At 40.7% G+C, this 18,162-nt stretch overlaps 1 protein-coding gene across 7 annotated transcripts in view; it reads left to right on the top strand.

Annotated features, from left to right (window-relative positions):
• The window catches only part of PHKB (phosphorylase kinase regulatory subunit beta), a 187,166-nt gene that overhangs the window by 99,404 nt on the left and 69,600 nt on the right, over window positions 1-18,162 (top strand). For all 7 annotated transcript variants that reach the window (XM_039503735.1, XM_039503733.1, XM_039503740.1 and 4 more), the window contains 4 exons: window positions 2,112-2,309; window positions 4,715-4,772; window positions 10,814-10,891; window positions 11,919-12,077. In XM_039503735.1, coding sequence (XP_039359669.1) covers window positions 2,112-2,309; window positions 4,715-4,772; window positions 10,814-10,891; window positions 11,919-12,077 — 493 coding nt within the window. The remainder of the gene's footprint in view (window positions 1-2,111; window positions 2,310-4,714; window positions 4,773-10,813; window positions 10,892-11,918; window positions 12,078-18,162) is intronic.

The raw sequence follows: 18,162 nt of genomic DNA, 5'->3' as shown, positions 1-18,162 counted from the left end.
GGGGGAGACCAGCATTTCTCAAGTTGGAGGGCCTGACCCAAAAGGGAGTCGTGGGCGCTGGAGTCACAGTATTGCCACCCTTACTTATGCGCTGCCTTCAGAACTGGGCAGCTGGAGAGTGGCAGCTGTTGGCTAGGTGCCCAGCTCTGAAGGCAGCACCCTGCCAACAGCAGCGCAGAAGTAAGGGTGGCAATCCCATACCATGCCACACTTACTTCAGCACCGCTGCCTTCAGAGCTGGATGTCTGGAGAGGTGGCTGCTGACTGAAGGCCCAGCTCTGCAAGCAGCAGCACAGAAGTAAGGGTGGCAATACCATACCATGCCATCCTTACTTCAGTGCTGCTGCTGCTGGTGACGGCTGTGCCTTCAGACCTGGGCTCCCAGCCAGCTCTGAAGGCAACTCCCAGGACTCTGGGTTGTCATCTTCTTTAGGACTCAGCTGCTCCCTCTCTGTGACTTTTCCAGGGTCTGTTAAAGTATCTCTGGACAAATTGTCTCTCTGCTGTTCTGGGCAGTGCTTTGTTCTACATCAAAGGCTGTGCCACTTCTCCAGGGGCTGGGAGGGGAACCTGAGCCCACTCTCTACTTCAGGTTCCAGTCCAGGGACCCTATGCTCTTCAGCTATGGTCCACTCACTCCCAGACCTGTTTGTTGCTTCTCTGGGCTCTGTCCTACTCCCTCCTTCTATTTTTTGGCATCTCTGGGTTTACCACTTGTCTAAGCTTTCTCTGCTTCCCGTGGCTTGTTTTGCTCCTTGCCAAACCCTATTATCTCCAACACACCTCTCTCTTGTCCAGGATTGACTCCAGGCTACTCTCCCATTGTGTACTCAGCTTTTTAGCTTTATAGAAGCCCTGCCTGTTCCTGCCCAGGCGAGCTTCATCCTTAATAAAGTGTTATCGATCCCTGGCTCCCTCCTAGGTGCAGCTCATGCAGTTATTTCCTCCTTTCCTCCCACCTTAAGGCAACTTCATTTTTATTCTAGCTGAAGAATACAGATTCCATACAAAGCTTTTAGGAAATTCTGGTTAACTGTATTTGTTCCTTAATCTTGCCAGCCTAGGTAATAAAGGTTCATGGTTGGTCTTGAAATTGGATCCCCAAATTACTGTATGTTCACTGGGCTAGCTTAAGGGGTATTCCACCACCACCACCACCAAAATAGAGATCTAGAATATATTCAATATATACCCAGTGCAGGTTATTAGCTTAAAAGTAGGTCAAATTTTGGGCCAAACAAGTTATCTGTATATCCTAGTTTTCAACACCTGTTTCTCAACATTTTAGCTAATTAACTAAATACACAAACTTATGCCTTTTTATTGTTGGGATTTTTAAATCTTCTTGTATTATTTTCCAGGGTAATTAAGTGAGTACATCAATACTATAATCTAAGTACAGAAAAGCTGTTTTATCCTGCACTTCACCAACCAGAAAACTCTATAAACCAGCATTTCTGATCTTCATCGAAATGCCGGTTTATAATCTGGTTGGCTCAGGGCCGGGATGGGGTGCAGAGCACGGGCTCTGGGAGGGAGTTTGGGTGCGAGAGGGGACTCAGAACAGCAGATCGGGGTGTGGGAGGAGGTGCGGGGTGCCGGATCCAAGGGACACTCACCTTGGGCGGCTCCCCACAAGCGGCAACCTGTCCCGGGTGCTCCTAGGCAGAGGCATGGCAGGCGGTTCCTCACACTTCCCCGCCCGCAGGCGCCACCCCCGCAGCTCCCATTGGCTGGAAACCACTGCCAATGGGCGCTGCGGGGCTGGCACCTGCGGGTGGAAGCAGTGCACAGAGCTCCCCTCCGTCTAGGAGCAGCCAGGACAGGTTGTTGCTCCTGCACCCCAATTCGCTGCCCCAAGCTCCTTTCCGCACCCAAACCCTCAGCCCCGCACTTCCTCCTGCACCCAAACTCCCTCCCTCTTAGTTAACCACCATTTTTCATTTACTGGCACCCCCATTTCCCAACATGCTGGATAAAACTGCTTTTAATGTCAATAGTCTTTCTGCTTATATTCTGATTTCATATTTCATTGAATGGGTTAAGCTCTCTTTGATTATGCATGAAATGATTTATAAGAAATGAAGAGAAATTAATTTTTTTTTCTCTAGAACACTGATGCAGCACTGCTACCCTGCATTAGTTATCCTGCATTTGCTGTGGATGATGATGCTTTGTACAGTCAAACACTTGATAAAATTGTTAGAAAACTAAAAGGAAAATATGGGTTCAAACGATTTTTGAGAGATGGTTACAGAACATCACTGGAGGACAGAAATCGGCGTTACTATAAACCAGCAGAAATTAAGGTAATGGAATATGTTAATGGAACACACAACATGCTTAGGGAGAAATTCTGCTCTTTGACCTGAATGGAGATTTGAAGTTTTAAGTATTTATATTCAGAACAGAATTTGACATGTTTTTGCTGATGTTTGCTGCTGCTTGTTATGGTTTTCAGTTAATACAGAGTTCTGCTTCTGCTCACTGCTGGCTCCTCCAGGTATCCTGTGAGTTTTGTCAACAGCAGAATTTTTATTGAAAAATAGCTGCGTCCATTCTAATTACGTGCATTAAAATGGTGCGTTCACTATAGTTATATTTATGTCAGCTCTTCTTGTATAGTTTTCTCTTTTCAAGGATTTTAACTTGCTTTATAAGAGTGTCTTTCAGGTTGACACTGGTCATATATAATCTGATTTTGGTGTATTTTTTTTTTAAATCAGATTCTTAAATGTTAGTTTGGCAGTTATTTTTATGGGTCGCACTGGTTTTCCAAAAGTAGACCTATTCTTATTGACACAGCTACATTTGGCCTGCTTGTTGCTCTCCATCTATGATGGATTCTTCTAGGCAACTACCAACTATCAGTGAGTTAATAGCTTTATCATGTCTGTTTTTTTCCAGTGATATCTTTTAGTGCTCGAAAATCAGGCCTGTGTAATAAATAAATAAATAACTGGAGACATACCAGTCTCCTAGAACTGGAAGGGACCTTGAAAGATCATTGAGTCCAGCCCCCTCCCTTTACTAGCAGGACCAATTTTTGCCCCAGATCCCTAAGTGGCCTCCTCAAGGATTGAACTCACAACCCTGGGTTTAGCAGGCCAATGCTCAAACCACTGAGCTATCCCTCCCTCCCCCCCCCCCCCTAATTTTAGGACACAAAATTAGACTTCCAGCAAGAGTCTAGAGAGACCATATTACCAAGCCAAAAAATTTAAAAATGTTGTTTTCTCCCTGTAACCCTTTCCCCAGTAGAGGGGTGTGGGGGGCGGGAGGGGGGATTCTCTCCTTTTATATAATATGGAAGCAACATAATTGTGCTATACTTAAGGCTGTTAAAGATTTATATAATCTCTCTAGAAATAATGTAATCAAAATGCTTAAATACAGCTTTTTTTATATAAGAAGCTGAAAAAGACACATTTAAACAAGGTCTGTCAGTACTCAAGATGTCTTGAAAAACAGAAGCAAAACAATGAGTGGAAATGCTTGTACTGACACTGAGGGTCTTAACTTTGAATTACCTCTGCCCAGGGCCAATCAGAGGGAGGGCCAGGAGGGCCATTTGGCCTGAACTTCAAGCTTAAAGGGGACCTCAAATTTAGACACTTGTTAATTTTTTGCATTTGATAAGGTTCGCAACCGATATATTTTATGCACATCCCTATCGGACCAAAATGTGACACACACTCTCAGCTTAGAGCTTCAAATTTAAGCAAATAAGAGATGTGATTTGGTAAAAGACAATTTTTTTTGTTAACTGATATAGATTCTGTCATATTAAAGAGTTTTAAATGTTCATAAATATTAATAAAAATATATCGGTTCTGATGGCACAAGATTAGACCATGTGTCATCATTTATTTTTATTATAGCTAGGAGCCTCAAAAGCTGGAAGTGGCCTGGGCCTCTCTGGACCTCTGAGAGGGCCTGTGGCTCTGCTCTTTGTGGTCTAATGCTGGCTTTACTTAAACTTTTACCCTTAAGATTTATTTGATGTGGAGTCAAAACATTGTATTATTTGTTCTAGATCATATTCTTCTTACATGGTTGCAGTGAAAATGTGCGCTTCCAAGATTGAGAATGTTTCAGTACTTTTCTTTAGCAGGAAATGGAAAACTGGAAAAACATCTGAGTTATTAGATTAGGCAGCACTGTGCAGTCCATTTGATTGAAGATGTGTTGTATCTTTGCATGTGCTGTTCTGAGAGAATGTTAAGTTAGCAGTTTAATCATTGATTTGTCTGATGATAAATGTGCTTACATTTAAATTCAATGAACAGCTGGTTTCACATAACAAATAGGCAAGTTATTTATCACTTAATTTAATTTCACAGTTGGCTACAGTCTGAGTATATTAAAATAATTTCACTATGTGTTTTGAGTATTAATGTCTATCAGTAAAGGTTGTCTGAATTAAGTTTCCATTTTTCCTTCAAATACTTTCAGATGTATCTTAAATAAATAAATCTTCTGCTGAGAATATAATTTAGATTATGTAAGTTTATTACTTGAATATATGCTATAACATGCTAAAAGCACAATAAATCTCCATGAAACAAGAAAAATGATCTGTATTTTAAAATGAAGAGCTACTGTACTAAAAAGAATAATTTGTATTCATTTTTATCCTCTGGTTTAAAAAATATATTTGAATGCATTTCTTTTAAACTAAAATGTCAAATGTCTTTTTTCTTTTTCTTTTTAGCTGTTTGATGGGATTGAGTGTGAATTTCCTCTGTTTTTTATTTTCATGATGATTGATGGTAAGTATGGCTTGACACTAGTGTTTGGTAAAGACATTAGAGACTGGTTCTTAGAGTACAAAAATGAAATTATTTTCCTTCCCTGCAAGACTAAACTGTAATTCAGTGATACAAATGTCTCATTGATAGGTCTGCCTCATGAGTCAAATACAATGAATTATTTCAGATATTTAGAGTGAACTGTTTCTTTTAATAAAATCACAGATACAAATAGCAATCACTTGAGTTAATAATAATGATGCATAATGATTCAGAGACACAGTACACAATTCTAAAAGTTCAGATCCTGCTTCAGTCTTTAATTAAACCTGTGGGATCTGTTTAGCCTTTCCTTCCCCAACAGTCACCTCTCTTAATCCATGGGCCCTAAAATGCCTACCATTAATCTTCTTCCTTACCCTTGTCATCCATCATTCTTGCTCTCCTTAGGTTATCAGGGACTCCACCATCACTTTTGATTCACTGCAGTGCCTGGATGTGTGTTTACTAGAACTTGGTACCTCCCATTTTCTCTCTCTCAGTGGACCTGAGGTGCACCAAACTCCAGTGTGTGAAAGAGGTGAAAGTGGGGCTTCTAAAGAGTATATAGGCAAGCTGGATTTTGCAGCAAATCTTTTAAAGAATGGGTGTGCTGTGATAAATTAAACACAATGCGGGAGAGGGGAAATAAGCAACTCAGAGATCTCTTGGTGGCAGGAGAATACTAAAGTTAAATTTCTTTACAAGAGTCCTGTAAGTTTAGGAGACATGTCAGAGAGGTTATTGGAATTGTTGAAGGTGTGAAGGAGAAAAATGAAGGGAAGGAGGGAAGCAGAAGCTCTCATGGAGGTAACCAAGGAAGTTTTGGAAAAGAGGGTTGAGTTGAGTAGAGGTGATTTCAACAGAGTAGATCAGAACCTTCTAAAATATGTTAGTTCAGTTTTGGTACAAGGATGTAGTTCAGGCAAGATTTCACAATGTCCACTTTTCCATCCTTAGTCTTGAATATTTTGAAGTTTGTAATTGCGGTGCTTGCAAAAGGAAGAGTGCAATTCATATACAGCTCCTACCTTTTCTGTCATTCCAGACTTGGACTAAAATGTCTTGTTTCTAAGAAATGCCCTTTATTATCTGAGCAGTAGATAAGATTTTCTATTTTGAGTAGGTAGACTACAGTGTGAGGAGTGACAAGGAAGCCAGTACACAAATGAACATTTCCTTTAGGAACAGACATTTGCAATTTTCACAAGGAAGCCTGCCAGATATGCTGCAAAGAGAAGGCTCTGATAGGTTCCCCTCACATGGAGCTTTAGAAAAGCAGAAAATGTTTACTGTTCTACTAACTATGGATGGGAATGGTTAAGAGAATGTTGTCTCTCTCACTTCTGTAAGCTGAGGGGAAAAACTACAAATTTCATAGCTTTAAAAAACAGTTAAAGCCTTTCCCAAAAGAAATCTGATGGGGTTCAACAGAGTCCTGCACTTAGGAAGGAAGAATCCCATGCACTGCTACAGGCTGGGAACCGACTGGCTAAGCAGCAGTTCTGCAGAAAAGGACCTGAGGCTTACAGTGGACGAGAAGCTGGATATGAGTCAGTAGTGTGCCCTTGTTGCCAAGAAGGCCAACGGCATATTGGGCTGTATTATTAGGAGCATTGCCAGCAGATCAAGGGAAGTGATTATTCCCCTCTATCCAGCACTGGTGAGGCCTCACCTGGAGTACTGTGTCCAGTTTTGGTCCCCCCATTACAGAAGGGGTGTGGACAAACTGGAGAGAGTCTAGTGGAGGGCAATGAAAATGATTAGGGGGCTGGGGCACATGACTTAGGAGGAGAGGCTGAGGGAACTGGGCTTATTTAGTCTGCAGAAGAGAAAAGTGAGGGGGGATTTGATAGCAGCCTTCAACTACCTAAAGGGGGGTTCCAAAGAGGATGGAACTTGGTTCTCAGTGGTGACAGATGACAGAACAAGGAGCAATGGTCTCAAGTTGCAGTGGGGGAGGTGTAGGTTGGATATTAAGAAACTCTATTTCACTAGGAGGGCGATGAAGCACTGGAATGGGTTACCTAGGGAAGTGGTGGAATCTCCATCCTTAGAGGTTTTTAAGGCTGAGCTTGACAAAGTCCTGGCTGGGATGATTTAGTTGGTGTTAGTCCTGCTTTGAGCAGGGGATTGGACTAGATGACCTCCTGAGGTCTCTTCCAACCCTAATATTTTATGATTCCGATATCTTCATCTCCTTGAATAAAATAAATGTGAATTCAGCTGCCTCTGTGCATGTGTGCATTCAGAATACTAATTTCTGCCGCTTTCTTTTTTGTGATATGTTTGCCATCAAGATTAGGCTTCAAAAACCTCTGCTACAAAAGGCAGTTGGGCTGCTTGGTGTCTTCACCATAAGGCCACTCTAAAAATAAGTTCTCTGTTTGCATGTGGAAAAATTGCTATTTCTAAATTGCTCATTGGTCTGTAATATTAAACTCATGTAGTGATGAAAACAACTGTGGGTTAATAATTAAAATAGAATGTCCATAGCAGGCCAGAGAAACCTTCATCCAACTGCCACCCAGGAAAATATATATCATTCCTTGTCCACTAATTGTAAAATAAACAAATGAAGAAAATCAATGATCAAAGGAGGCAATGAGCTGAAAGACATGAAGTAAACAAGTTTCAAATTTTGAATCAAATCTTATTACATTATATCCTGATTTAATGGTAGAAGCCATAGTGGGATAAAATATTGGTCAGAATAACCATCACCACGAAAGAAAGTATACGTTTCTCAGTGTGGGAGAAAAAAAAAATCTCTGAATCTCCAAATCCCTGCACCTAAAGTTAATACAAAATTTGAAATGTGTAGAGAGAGACTAATAAAACTGGAAAGGGGAAAATTAAATTTCAGAAGAAGGAGTGAATTACCCCTATCATGAATGCTGACTCTGTTGGAAGTGGGTTGTCATCACATAACACCCCCTGTCCGCACTTATCTACAGGGGAAATTATTTGAGCAAAGGTACTCTGAGCTTTGTGGCTTGAGTGGAATAGCAAAATATATTCAGTCACTGATCATTTAAAAAAAATAAAACCATCATCACAGCAATGAAATTCCTCTGGGTCCTTCTAAAATAAGAATGACACATTTCCCAACAAATATACACATCTACAATAATTATTTTTTTGCTTAAAGCATTTTGTTCTGTTATACTGTGAGGTAACACAGTTTTTCCAATATTTTATTGATATACATGTCAGCTTTTCTGTTTGTCAAATCACAGCTTTCTAATGTTTGAAATTGGGAGGAGTAGCTGAGATTCTGAAAATTATGTATTCTGGAATTAGTTTTACATTTTCTATTAACACTAACAGGAGCTGTCTCTTTAATTTCCCATATGTCACACTTACTATTTACCCTTTTCCAGATGTTTGGTATAATTGCCAACTGGATTTTCACGTGCAACTTATGAGGATTTTTTTTTTTGTAACTAACATCTGGTAATAGAAATAATTTGCAAATAAATGCTGTCAAAATATTCCATTTCTTTGTCATATCAACACAGTGCTCAAAAGTATGTTGATGAGAGGTCACTGTTATATAATCTCAACGTGTTTAACATACCCTTTTTCCTTGCACAAACCTTCTCCTTCCAAGATTCGCAGTTTTGTTTTCTGTTGCATTTATTTTTCCTTAGCTCTTTTTATATATGCTGTATATGTAGCAATATTCCAAAATATATGGAAATATATTTGCTAAGATAATTTCTTGCCCTTTAGTATTACAAAATTGGGTGAAGAGGAAAAAACCCTCTAAATGATGTGTTCAGAGAACCTCCCATCAACATTCTGTTATGAAGGTTGAGTTTAGACTTCTTTTCAAAGCCCTGATTTAATTGGAATAGCCAATTTATTGCACATTGGTATGCGTAAAACAGATTATGAGAAGAAATTTTAGAGTTTTTAGGAAAATGTAGATTAAGAACTTTATATGTTTAATAAAAATATATTTGTTTAATTTTTTCCAAGCATCTTATGATTTTTTTTTCAGTTCACCTGTTTTTGGTGGACAACATTTTCAGGACTCCCACTGTCACACACAGATATACTTCTTCCAGACTCAGTACAGAGTACTTTCCTTGTGGGGCCTTTCTCAGGAAAAAATTATTTAGCAATTTTAATCTTTTGTGGATGAATCATAGAATGTAGAAGGGGATTGGGCTAGACAAGCCAGTTTCATTATTGGGAAGTTCCATGCCTGTTTTCTGTTATTCTCTGTGATTTTTGGAAACTACTACTACCTAACCAGATCAGCCACACCATCACCGGTTCATTCACCTGCACGTCCACCGATGTAATATATGCCATCATATGCCAGCAATGCCCCTCTGCTATGTACATCGGCCAAACTGGACAGTCTCTAAGGAAAAGGATAAATGGACACAAATCAGACATTAGGAATGGCAATATACAAAAACCTGTAGGAGAACACTTCAACCTCCCTGGCCACACAATAGCAGATCTTAAGGTGGCCATCCTGCAGCAAAAAAACTTTAGAACCAGACTTCAAAGAGAAACTGCTGAGCTCCAGTTCATCTGCAAATTTGACACCATCAGCTCAGGACTAAACAAAGACTGTGAATGGCTTGCCAATTACAGAACCAGTTTCTCCTCCCTTGGTTTTCACACCTCAACTGCTAGAACAGGGCCTCATCCTCCCTGATTGATCTAACCTCGTTATCTCTAGCTTGCTTCTTGCTTGCTTATATATACCTGCCCCTGGAAATTTCCACTACTTGCATCCGAAGAAGTGGGTATTCACCCACGAAAGCTCATGCTACAAAACGTCTGTTAGTCTATAAGGTGCCACAGGATTCTTTGCTGCTTTTTTTGGAAACTACAGAAATCCTTCACGATAAGGGTATGAGGGGAACCTGATGCCAGAATGGGGGAGCATGTATAAGATGTTATGACAGTTTGAAAATTGCCTGTTACTATTAGTCAAAAGAGAATCAACTTTAGAGCTCCAGAGTAGCGCAGGTGTATATTAAAGGAGATTAGCACATCCCAAATTCCCTCCACCTTTCCTAGCTGGTAAACCATCCCCAAGCCCCTTCAAGACACATTTTGACCCCTTCCAGGTCAAGGGTAGTTGATTCCTCCCAACTTTGCTCTTGGTATTAAAGATACTGTGCCTTCATAAAATGTATTCAGGGATTTTCAAAGGGTATTATAGGATTTAGGCACTTGAATTCTTTTGAAATTCAATGGGAGTTGGGCACCTAATTTTCAGGTATCTGAAAAGTCCATCCTAAAGACCTAGAACCTGTCCAGGAAAGACTGGATCGCTCAGAGCATGTACATTGGGATATAAAGTTTACTTTGAGAATACTAGCTGTCTAGCTTCACTATTGGGTGGCTGTTAAGAAGCCTATGTGTAATGAGTCTGGTTGCCTCATTCTACTTTTTTGAGGACACATATTGCATCATTTAAAAAAAAATCGCAGCTGGTACATCCAGCTTCCTTCTTGACAGTCTCAGCAAAGGTCAAGGAATATGGCTATAGAGACTTTACTACCATCTTGCCCTTAGCTCTCCACTGTGAGGGAAAGATTTAGCAGACACTGTTACATTGATATAAGTCTTTCCCCCTCTCAGTCCCCCATATAGACATTGTTATTCTGGTATAAGAGTGCCTTTATTTTAGCTTAAACTTCTTCCAAGCTGGTATAAACTAAATTGAAAAAAGGCACTCATACTGAAATGGGTGCCAGCATGTTGGGGTTATACTGCTATAACTGTGTTGGTTTAAATTCACAATTTAGGTTATACCCCAAAAAACTTTCCTGCATAGACAAGACCTTAGAATGTTCCAGGATTGAGACATATTAGCAGAGGATCATGAGGACACTTGCTTTGTCACTGCCTGTGCTGTATCCATTCTGCAGATAACTCATTAGGGTCCAATCATCAGGGGTGTTAGTATAGACCTTTTCATGATCGCTAAATTCACATGTTAAAAAAAAATAAGTCCTTTATTAATTGAAATTTTACTTGGTTATTTGTAGGAATTTTTAGAGGAAATCCAGAACAAGTAAAAGAATATCAGGAGCTTCTGGATCCTTTGCTTCAACACTCATCTGAAGGTACTGTGCGATAGTAGTTTCAATGAATTGTAGGTTCCTTTGAGTTATCGGAATGTTTAAAGAGTATACTTAAGTTTTCTAAATTTTATTGCAAATACTGTAGCAACAGAAGATCAAAGTAATGTGGAGAGAATATATTGTCATGAGAGTAATGCTTCACAGCACTTAATATAATATATAATATAAAATACCTGTATTATAATTTTATTATAATTTATAATATAAAACCTAATTTATTTCTTCTGTAAAAATATATCTAATCAGAAAAGGAGTTCATTATCTGGGAAAAGAATTGATGGTTTAAATGCAAGGTTTACTCAGAAACCTTTTTTTTTTTTTGCTGTTTCATTATTTACAAAGATTATGATGATTATATTTGGAAAGTTTAGTTACTAATATTCCCAATATCAGAATTTTCCATTTTCAAGTAATTTTGATTATCTGTGAGTATTTTACTCATTTCTAGACAGCATACATTTTTTGCTATCTATAAATAAATGGACATTATGCTTTGCCCTGAATAGAATATTAAGAGCAGGGGAGGCTCCAGGCCCCAGCACGCCAAGCGCGTGCTTGGGGAGGCATGCCGTGGGGGGCGCTCTGCCGGCCGCCAAAGGCGGCCTGCCTGCAGAGGGTCCGCTGGTCCACCGAAGCCGCGGGACCAGCGGACCCTCCTCAGGCACGCCTGTAGGAGGTCCACCGGAGCCGCGGGACCGGCGACCGTCAGAGTGCCCCCCACGGCATGCCGCCATGCTTGGGGCGGCAAAATGTCTAGAGCCGCCCCGATTAAGAGACAGTACATTTGTCCAGTAAAGAAAGCATGTAAAAAGTATGTTCAGGCATAAATAAAGTACTGTTTAATACAGCCTTCAGTTTGCAGTGCCTTGGAAGGATAACACACTGCTGGCAACCTTTCAGTTCAAACAGATAATCAGTGTATATTTTTTTCCATTTTAAATTCACTTCAGTTTTATAACAGAAGTAATTTTATTTATTTACTTAATGTATTTATTTTAAAATTTCACAGGCTATCCAGTTGTACCCAAGTATTATTATGTGCCAGCTGACTTTGTTGAATTAGAAAAGAAAAATCCTGGTAGTCAGAAACGATTTCCAAGCAACAGTGGACGTGATGGAAAGCTTTTCTTGTGGGGACAGGCACTGTACATCATTGCAAAACTCTTGGGTAAGATGAAATGGATAAAACTAGATTCAGACCATGTTAATCACACATCTGACTGTTAGTAATAAAACATATATTTCTTGTCAACATTTTTTTTAAACCAATACACATATCCAGATTTAAGTTTTGAATGGACTCCGGAAAGTTATTTTTTGTATGTGTATGTATGTATATAAAAATCAGTCACTACCTCTGCTTTGATAAATATGTGGAGTTCAAGGGCAGTAGTGGGGACAAAAAATCTAACTGGCTTCAAGACTGAGCTTGAGAAGTTTATGGAGGGTATGGTATGATGGGACTGCCTACAATGGCAGTGTACGTGTGTTTTTTCCCATGTTACTTCCCTGTCAGCTTTTAAAGTTTCAAACTTTCCTCTGATTCCACCCCGTCCCCAAATACACTTTTCTATCTTTCGGCCACTAACCTTTGCTTTCACACCCCTGCCAGCATTATAACATATCATATTCCACTCTAATACATTAAAATTATATTCTGAACCAGTAGCTCAGTGCGGGGGAGGGCTAGCTCAGTGGTTTGAGCATTGGCCTGCCAAACCAGCGTTGTGAGTTTAATCCTTGAGGGGGCCATTTAGGGATCTGGGGCAAAAATCTGTCTGGGGATTGGTCCTGCTTTGAGCAGGGGGTTGGACTACATGACCTCTTGAGGTCCCTTCCAACCCTGATATTTTATGAAGGTTGTACAATTAAGCACTCGAAACAGGAAATGCCAGATATAAGGTTTATTGTGCCAATGACTGCCCTAACTTCCAAACTGCTGAGAAGCTAAGGTCACCACTTAGAACTCCATAATGATTAAACTAATTAGTTATTTTCATTGAGATTGAGAAAATGTTCATTGCTGGTAAATCACCTGAAATACAAAGTCAAGGATCCCATGAGAGAATAAAGTTTGGGAATAAAGAAAAAAGAGTGGGGGGTATTCATAAGAATTAAGTTCTATCAACTTTCAAACACTTTTCAATATTAGCCTGTGCATTAGTAGAGATGGCGCTTTTTCACAAAGTAGACATCTTCATAGAGGGTTGGTCTTGTGGACACATTTCTTCATAACTTGCCAGTTATGATCCCGTATGCAGCATCCTTCTGACCAGAGCTGAAAAATGTATTTGAGTCCTCCTAGTGAAGCAATAAGCTTGCTAGCCAGGGGGAGACTATACTTGTATCACACACACCCCCTTTCTACCCACCAGGCTATGTTTGCTGCAAATTAAGTGAATTAAGGAGTTGTGTACTGTTTATTGTGTAGTATATATAATTGTAATATTAGCAGTCAATCTTGTACTTAATGTTTTAGATGCCACTTCCTACTAAGATTGGTCAGATAGCTGGAAGAAGTAGGTATTGAATATATTTGATGAATTCTAATGGTATTGATCTAATAGGTTTGCTAAATAGTATTTGATTGGCTCTGTAGCTGATGAATACTGGTAAAATATATCAAATTAAATATTTGCCAAGTACTGTTTGACCAGCTCTACTTGCTACATCCCCTTGTTTCTGTTTTACCTTCTTTCCCTTCCTGTTGTTACTTTCCTTTTTCTGTCCTATAATTAATCATGTTGAATCATTTCCTAAGTTATCGTTGGTGTCTTTCCTCTTATCTTCTTATTTAACTTTTTCCCATGTTGTATTCACTACTACTGCTACTAACATATTTTCTTTGCCTTGTCCTACATCTTTGCAGCAGAATTAAATTCGCTCGCTGGATTTTGCAGGTTTCACTGCTGCCCACAGAGATCTGAAAAAGAGCAGTAAATACTAACAAAATTCTGTTCACATTTTGCTCTGTTGCATCTTAAGGAAGCTTTGATCAGTAGAGGCATTGGAGCTGTCTTTCTGTAGCCTTAGGAGCTCATCTTGGGTTTAAGCTAGGCTCACATTTGCAGGGTTGTCTTTCCAACTAAAAGGTCTTGGGGGTGGGGGGGGAGTATAAATTTTGCACAAGGTGATGTCACTTGCTGGGAAAAATTGTTTACTCAATTAGGTAAGTAGATTTTTCAAGCCCTGCTGACAATTGTAATCGATAACTTAGGATAGTAGATACAATGCATTTATCTGGTTTTAGTACTACAAATGTTGTCCTTTTTTGGGAAAATATCATCTATTCTTTTTTCATTTCTCTCTCTCTCTCTCATCTGTTCTGTGCCTCTCCACATGATGCTTGTATCCTGCTTTGTGGGTCACCAGTGGTCCTAGGCCACAGGTTGAGAACCTCAGCCTATGAAGTAAAGAGCCAGATGGATTTCATAGGGCTTGGAAAATCCGCTTTTGTTAATAGAAATAATGTTACCAGCAAAGGAGGTTCTGCTTTCAAGCCCAATGGACCGAAAACATGCATTTGTGGTGATGAATGTACACTGAGGTGGATGTTTTAAATCTAATGATGATTATTGGATATTGGAATAAGTCCTTCTAGCTCAAGTCTAACAATTGTGCATTCATGTATAAGTGACCTCATGTAGAAATGATTTTGGCTTTATGTAGGTCTAAAAAGTGCTTTCAGTCACAGGTTGGTTTAAATACAAATGTAAGCTAAATTGGAAGCATCATAGAGCAACACATTCAGTATGGTTCTTGCTTTCCAAAAACATCAAGCAAAAAGGTCATTGATTCAGGAATAGTTTAGTTTATGGCTTGAGCATGACTGTAAGTGATTCTATTCAGAATTACAGTTATGAATGTACATGTAGTGGAGCCCACATATTCTCTTATCCTATGTGTTAATAAATCAGTTAGTTTTATTAGTACTTGGATTGTTTATACATATCTTAACCCATTTTAGATTTCTGTATTCAGGAGCATTTTCATTTCAAAATCAGTGTCATTTTCTATTGCTGCTGAAGTTTTTGGTGTTAGCTGATGTAGCCAGCAGATCTGTTTGCTTTTTTTGACCACTAGTTAATTTCCTGGTAGTCAGACTGCATAGTGCTTTTCAAGATCCTGTACAAATTATTGTCTCGTTCATGAATAACTTGAGTGTACAGTATGACCCATCTGTAGCATATACCTAAGGAAGATTTGTTTCATAGTGTAGACAGCTTCACATTTAAAATGAAAGTATAAATTCTTCTTACAGCTTAGTTGAACAAATGCTACAAAATCCTTAACTATCTACTTTAACTAATTAGAGTACTCCATTTTGTTTCTGTAGAATAAATGCATGTTTCTTCCTATAAAAAAGACTCTATAGTGGAAAATAATATATGCAGAGGGTATGATGATTATGAAGGGCATCTTCTGGAGCTGCCATATCATAAGGGAGGTTTAACAGTATTTAGTTATAATTTTGTCCTTTTAGAACCCCAGACACAGGATCACTTTGTGATAGCTGCTCATTGCTCTGCTTCAAAGCTAAAACAAAATCTATGGTGGTATTAAATGATGGAACTCTAGACAGGAGCTCAAAACTATTCCATAGTTTATCTGTGTGCTTTACATTCACTGGTGTCTGTGTCTTAAATATGTTCTTTTTGCAAGCTTCCTTGAAAAAAATGGGTTTATTTGATTTAAGTGTGACTGTAATTGCAGCCGTGTGTTAATTAGATATGATGGGTTTGAGCCTTACCTGTGACTGGTATTAAGGTCATTTTTATTTTTACATTTTGAATATTTTCTTTTCAGTTCCTAGATCATTTAATGTGAGACAAGTATTCTCAGTTATGTAGTCAAAGTGACTGGTTAAAACAAACACACACGCGTGCGCACACAAATCCTTTCACAGTGGTCAAACAGAATTAGTGTTTCACTAAACACATTAATGCGTACATATCAACAATGAGACGCATACACTGTAACATAGTTAAATAGGGAGGCTGCAACTTTATTAACCAACGGGGAACCACTCCCCAAACTACCTGGGTAAGGCTGTTCCAGTGCAGATTTGAGTTGGTCACCAACGGCCCCAGGATCTACAGACTTGAGGGCAGGTATGAGGGCTGTGTCCCCTGTACACCTTCAGGCCTGCCCAGCGACCATGGCTAGAAACCAGAATCCCAACCCTTTCTTCTCTTCCAACAAAGGAAAGAGGAGAGATGAGATGAGAGGAGCCACGCAGTGCTTGATGCATGGTGGTACTATGCAATGTCATGCTCAGAGCCCATGCCCAGGCAGCCCATTGGCCTATAAGGACCTTAGATGGGATTCTTTAACCTAACAATCTCAGTGGAACCCACCAAAGTTGTCACAAGTGTAATTTAAACCCCTAAACTGGACCTTCAGGCTGCCAGATGGAAGGTGGAAAAAGCCACATAGCAGTTTACCAGTTTTGCCACACAAGGGGAATCCCTTCCAGACCCCAAACAAAATTTTATGATCAGTCCAGCTTCTGGTATCACAAGAGGTCTGGCCCCCTAGACAAGGGAGCAGAGTTTGAAATGGCTTTTTGCAGCAGCAAAAGCAAGCAGCAGCAGCAACTTGCATCCCCCAGTAGGTGAGAACTGATCAGGCAGCTCATCATGATCCCCTCTGTCCAATGGCGGCAGCAGCAGCAGCTGAGACAGGCTCCCAGATGCCATGTGAGAGGGCATCCTACGGCACAGGGAAAGGTGGGGAGGTGGAAACGAGAGAGAAGCAGGACCCTCCCCCTCTCCCAGATGCACACAGTGTGGCCGTCAGAAAGGGAGAAGAGGATATGGGGGGAGGGCATGTATAGTACTGCCCCAGTGGCTCCTGGGTGAGATCTCTCTGGAGGGCAAGGGTGACCCCATTGCTCCCGGATCCCTCAAAAACACACCTGAGCTAATGAGGTGAGCACTGATTTCCATTTCCTATTCACTGCACTGTCCAGAAGCTCAACTGGTTATTGTTCGCTTTTAGCTTTTGAAACCTTTGTTCATAAATCCATACTCAGTAGTGATCAGCAGTGTAATACCATCAATTGGTTAGTGTATAGTTTGTGAAGTTAGATTAATGAGTCTTAGAAACAACTAAACAAATCCAAAATCCAAAGTTTAGGACAGACTCTTCCCCTTGTTTCTCAGTTGAGCAGAGGCTTGGGAGCATAGCAGAAGTTATCAGTCCCTGATTGGGGGAACAATGGAAAGGGAGTTCATGCTCTGTTCATCCTTGTTTTAGAAAAAGTTGTGTACTGCTCTCCTCCACCAGAAAATTTGGCTCCTTCTACTTTTACTAAGGAAAGCTAAAGAGCAAATTGGCTGTTGGAAGTGCTGGTGAGGAGGAGTAGAACAGATAGCTCCCACAAACAAAAATTCATGAGAAAAAGACACACAAGCGCACATACTAGAGCAGGGTTGGCAACCTTTCAGAAGTGGTGTGCCGAGTCTTCATTTATTCACTCTAATTTAAGGTTTTGCGTGCCAGTAATACATTTTAACGTTTTTTAGAAGGTCTCGCTCTGTCTATGTTATGTAACTAAACTATTGTCAAATGTAAAGTAAACAAAATTTTCAAAATGTTTAAGAGGCTTCATTTAAAGTTAAATTAAAATGCTGATCTTACGCCGCCGGCCTGCTCAGTCTTCTGCCAGACTGGGATTCCATTCACCTAGGCCGGCAGCAGGCCGAGTGGGACCAGCGGCTGGGACCCTGGCTGGCAAGCGGCCGGCAGCCAGAACCCCAGACCAGCAGGGGTGAAGGAGCAGGCTGGAGGTTGGGGTGTAGGGTCGTCCAGGAGCTAGAATGAGGGAGGGGGCTCAGGGTTGGGGCGTGGAGTGCTTACCTGGGCAGTTCCCATTTGGTGCGAGGGGTGCAGGTGGGAATGTGCGGGGGGCGGGGCGGTGCAGGAGCTCCCATTTGGTGCTCAGGGTGCGGGTGGGTATGTGCGGGGGTGCAGGAGTCAGGGCAGAGTGCATGTGAGGGGGTGCAGGAGTCAGAGCATGAGGTATGGGGGGCTGGGTATGTGGGGGGTGCAGGGGTCAGGGCGGAGGGCTGGGTGTGTGTGAGGGGGGTGCAGGGATCAGGGCAGGGACTTGGGAGTGGGGGGCTAGGGCGGGGAGCAGGGTGGGAGTTGGGACTCCTGGGCTCTGGGAAGGTGCTGGTGTCCGACGCTCGGGGGAGGAGTGCGGGGGGGTGAGGACTCTGGATTCCTAAGTTTCCAGCTTGGCTCTAGTT

Source organism: Mauremys reevesii, linkage group 16, assembly GCF_016161935.1.
Source record: "Mauremys reevesii isolate NIE-2019 linkage group 16, ASM1616193v1, whole genome shotgun sequence".
Classification (NCBI taxonomy): domain Eukaryota; kingdom Metazoa; phylum Chordata; order Testudines; family Geoemydidae; genus Mauremys; species Mauremys reevesii.
The sequence above is the reverse complement of the archived record's forward strand: the minus strand, read 5'-3'. Positions and strand labels throughout refer to the sequence as shown.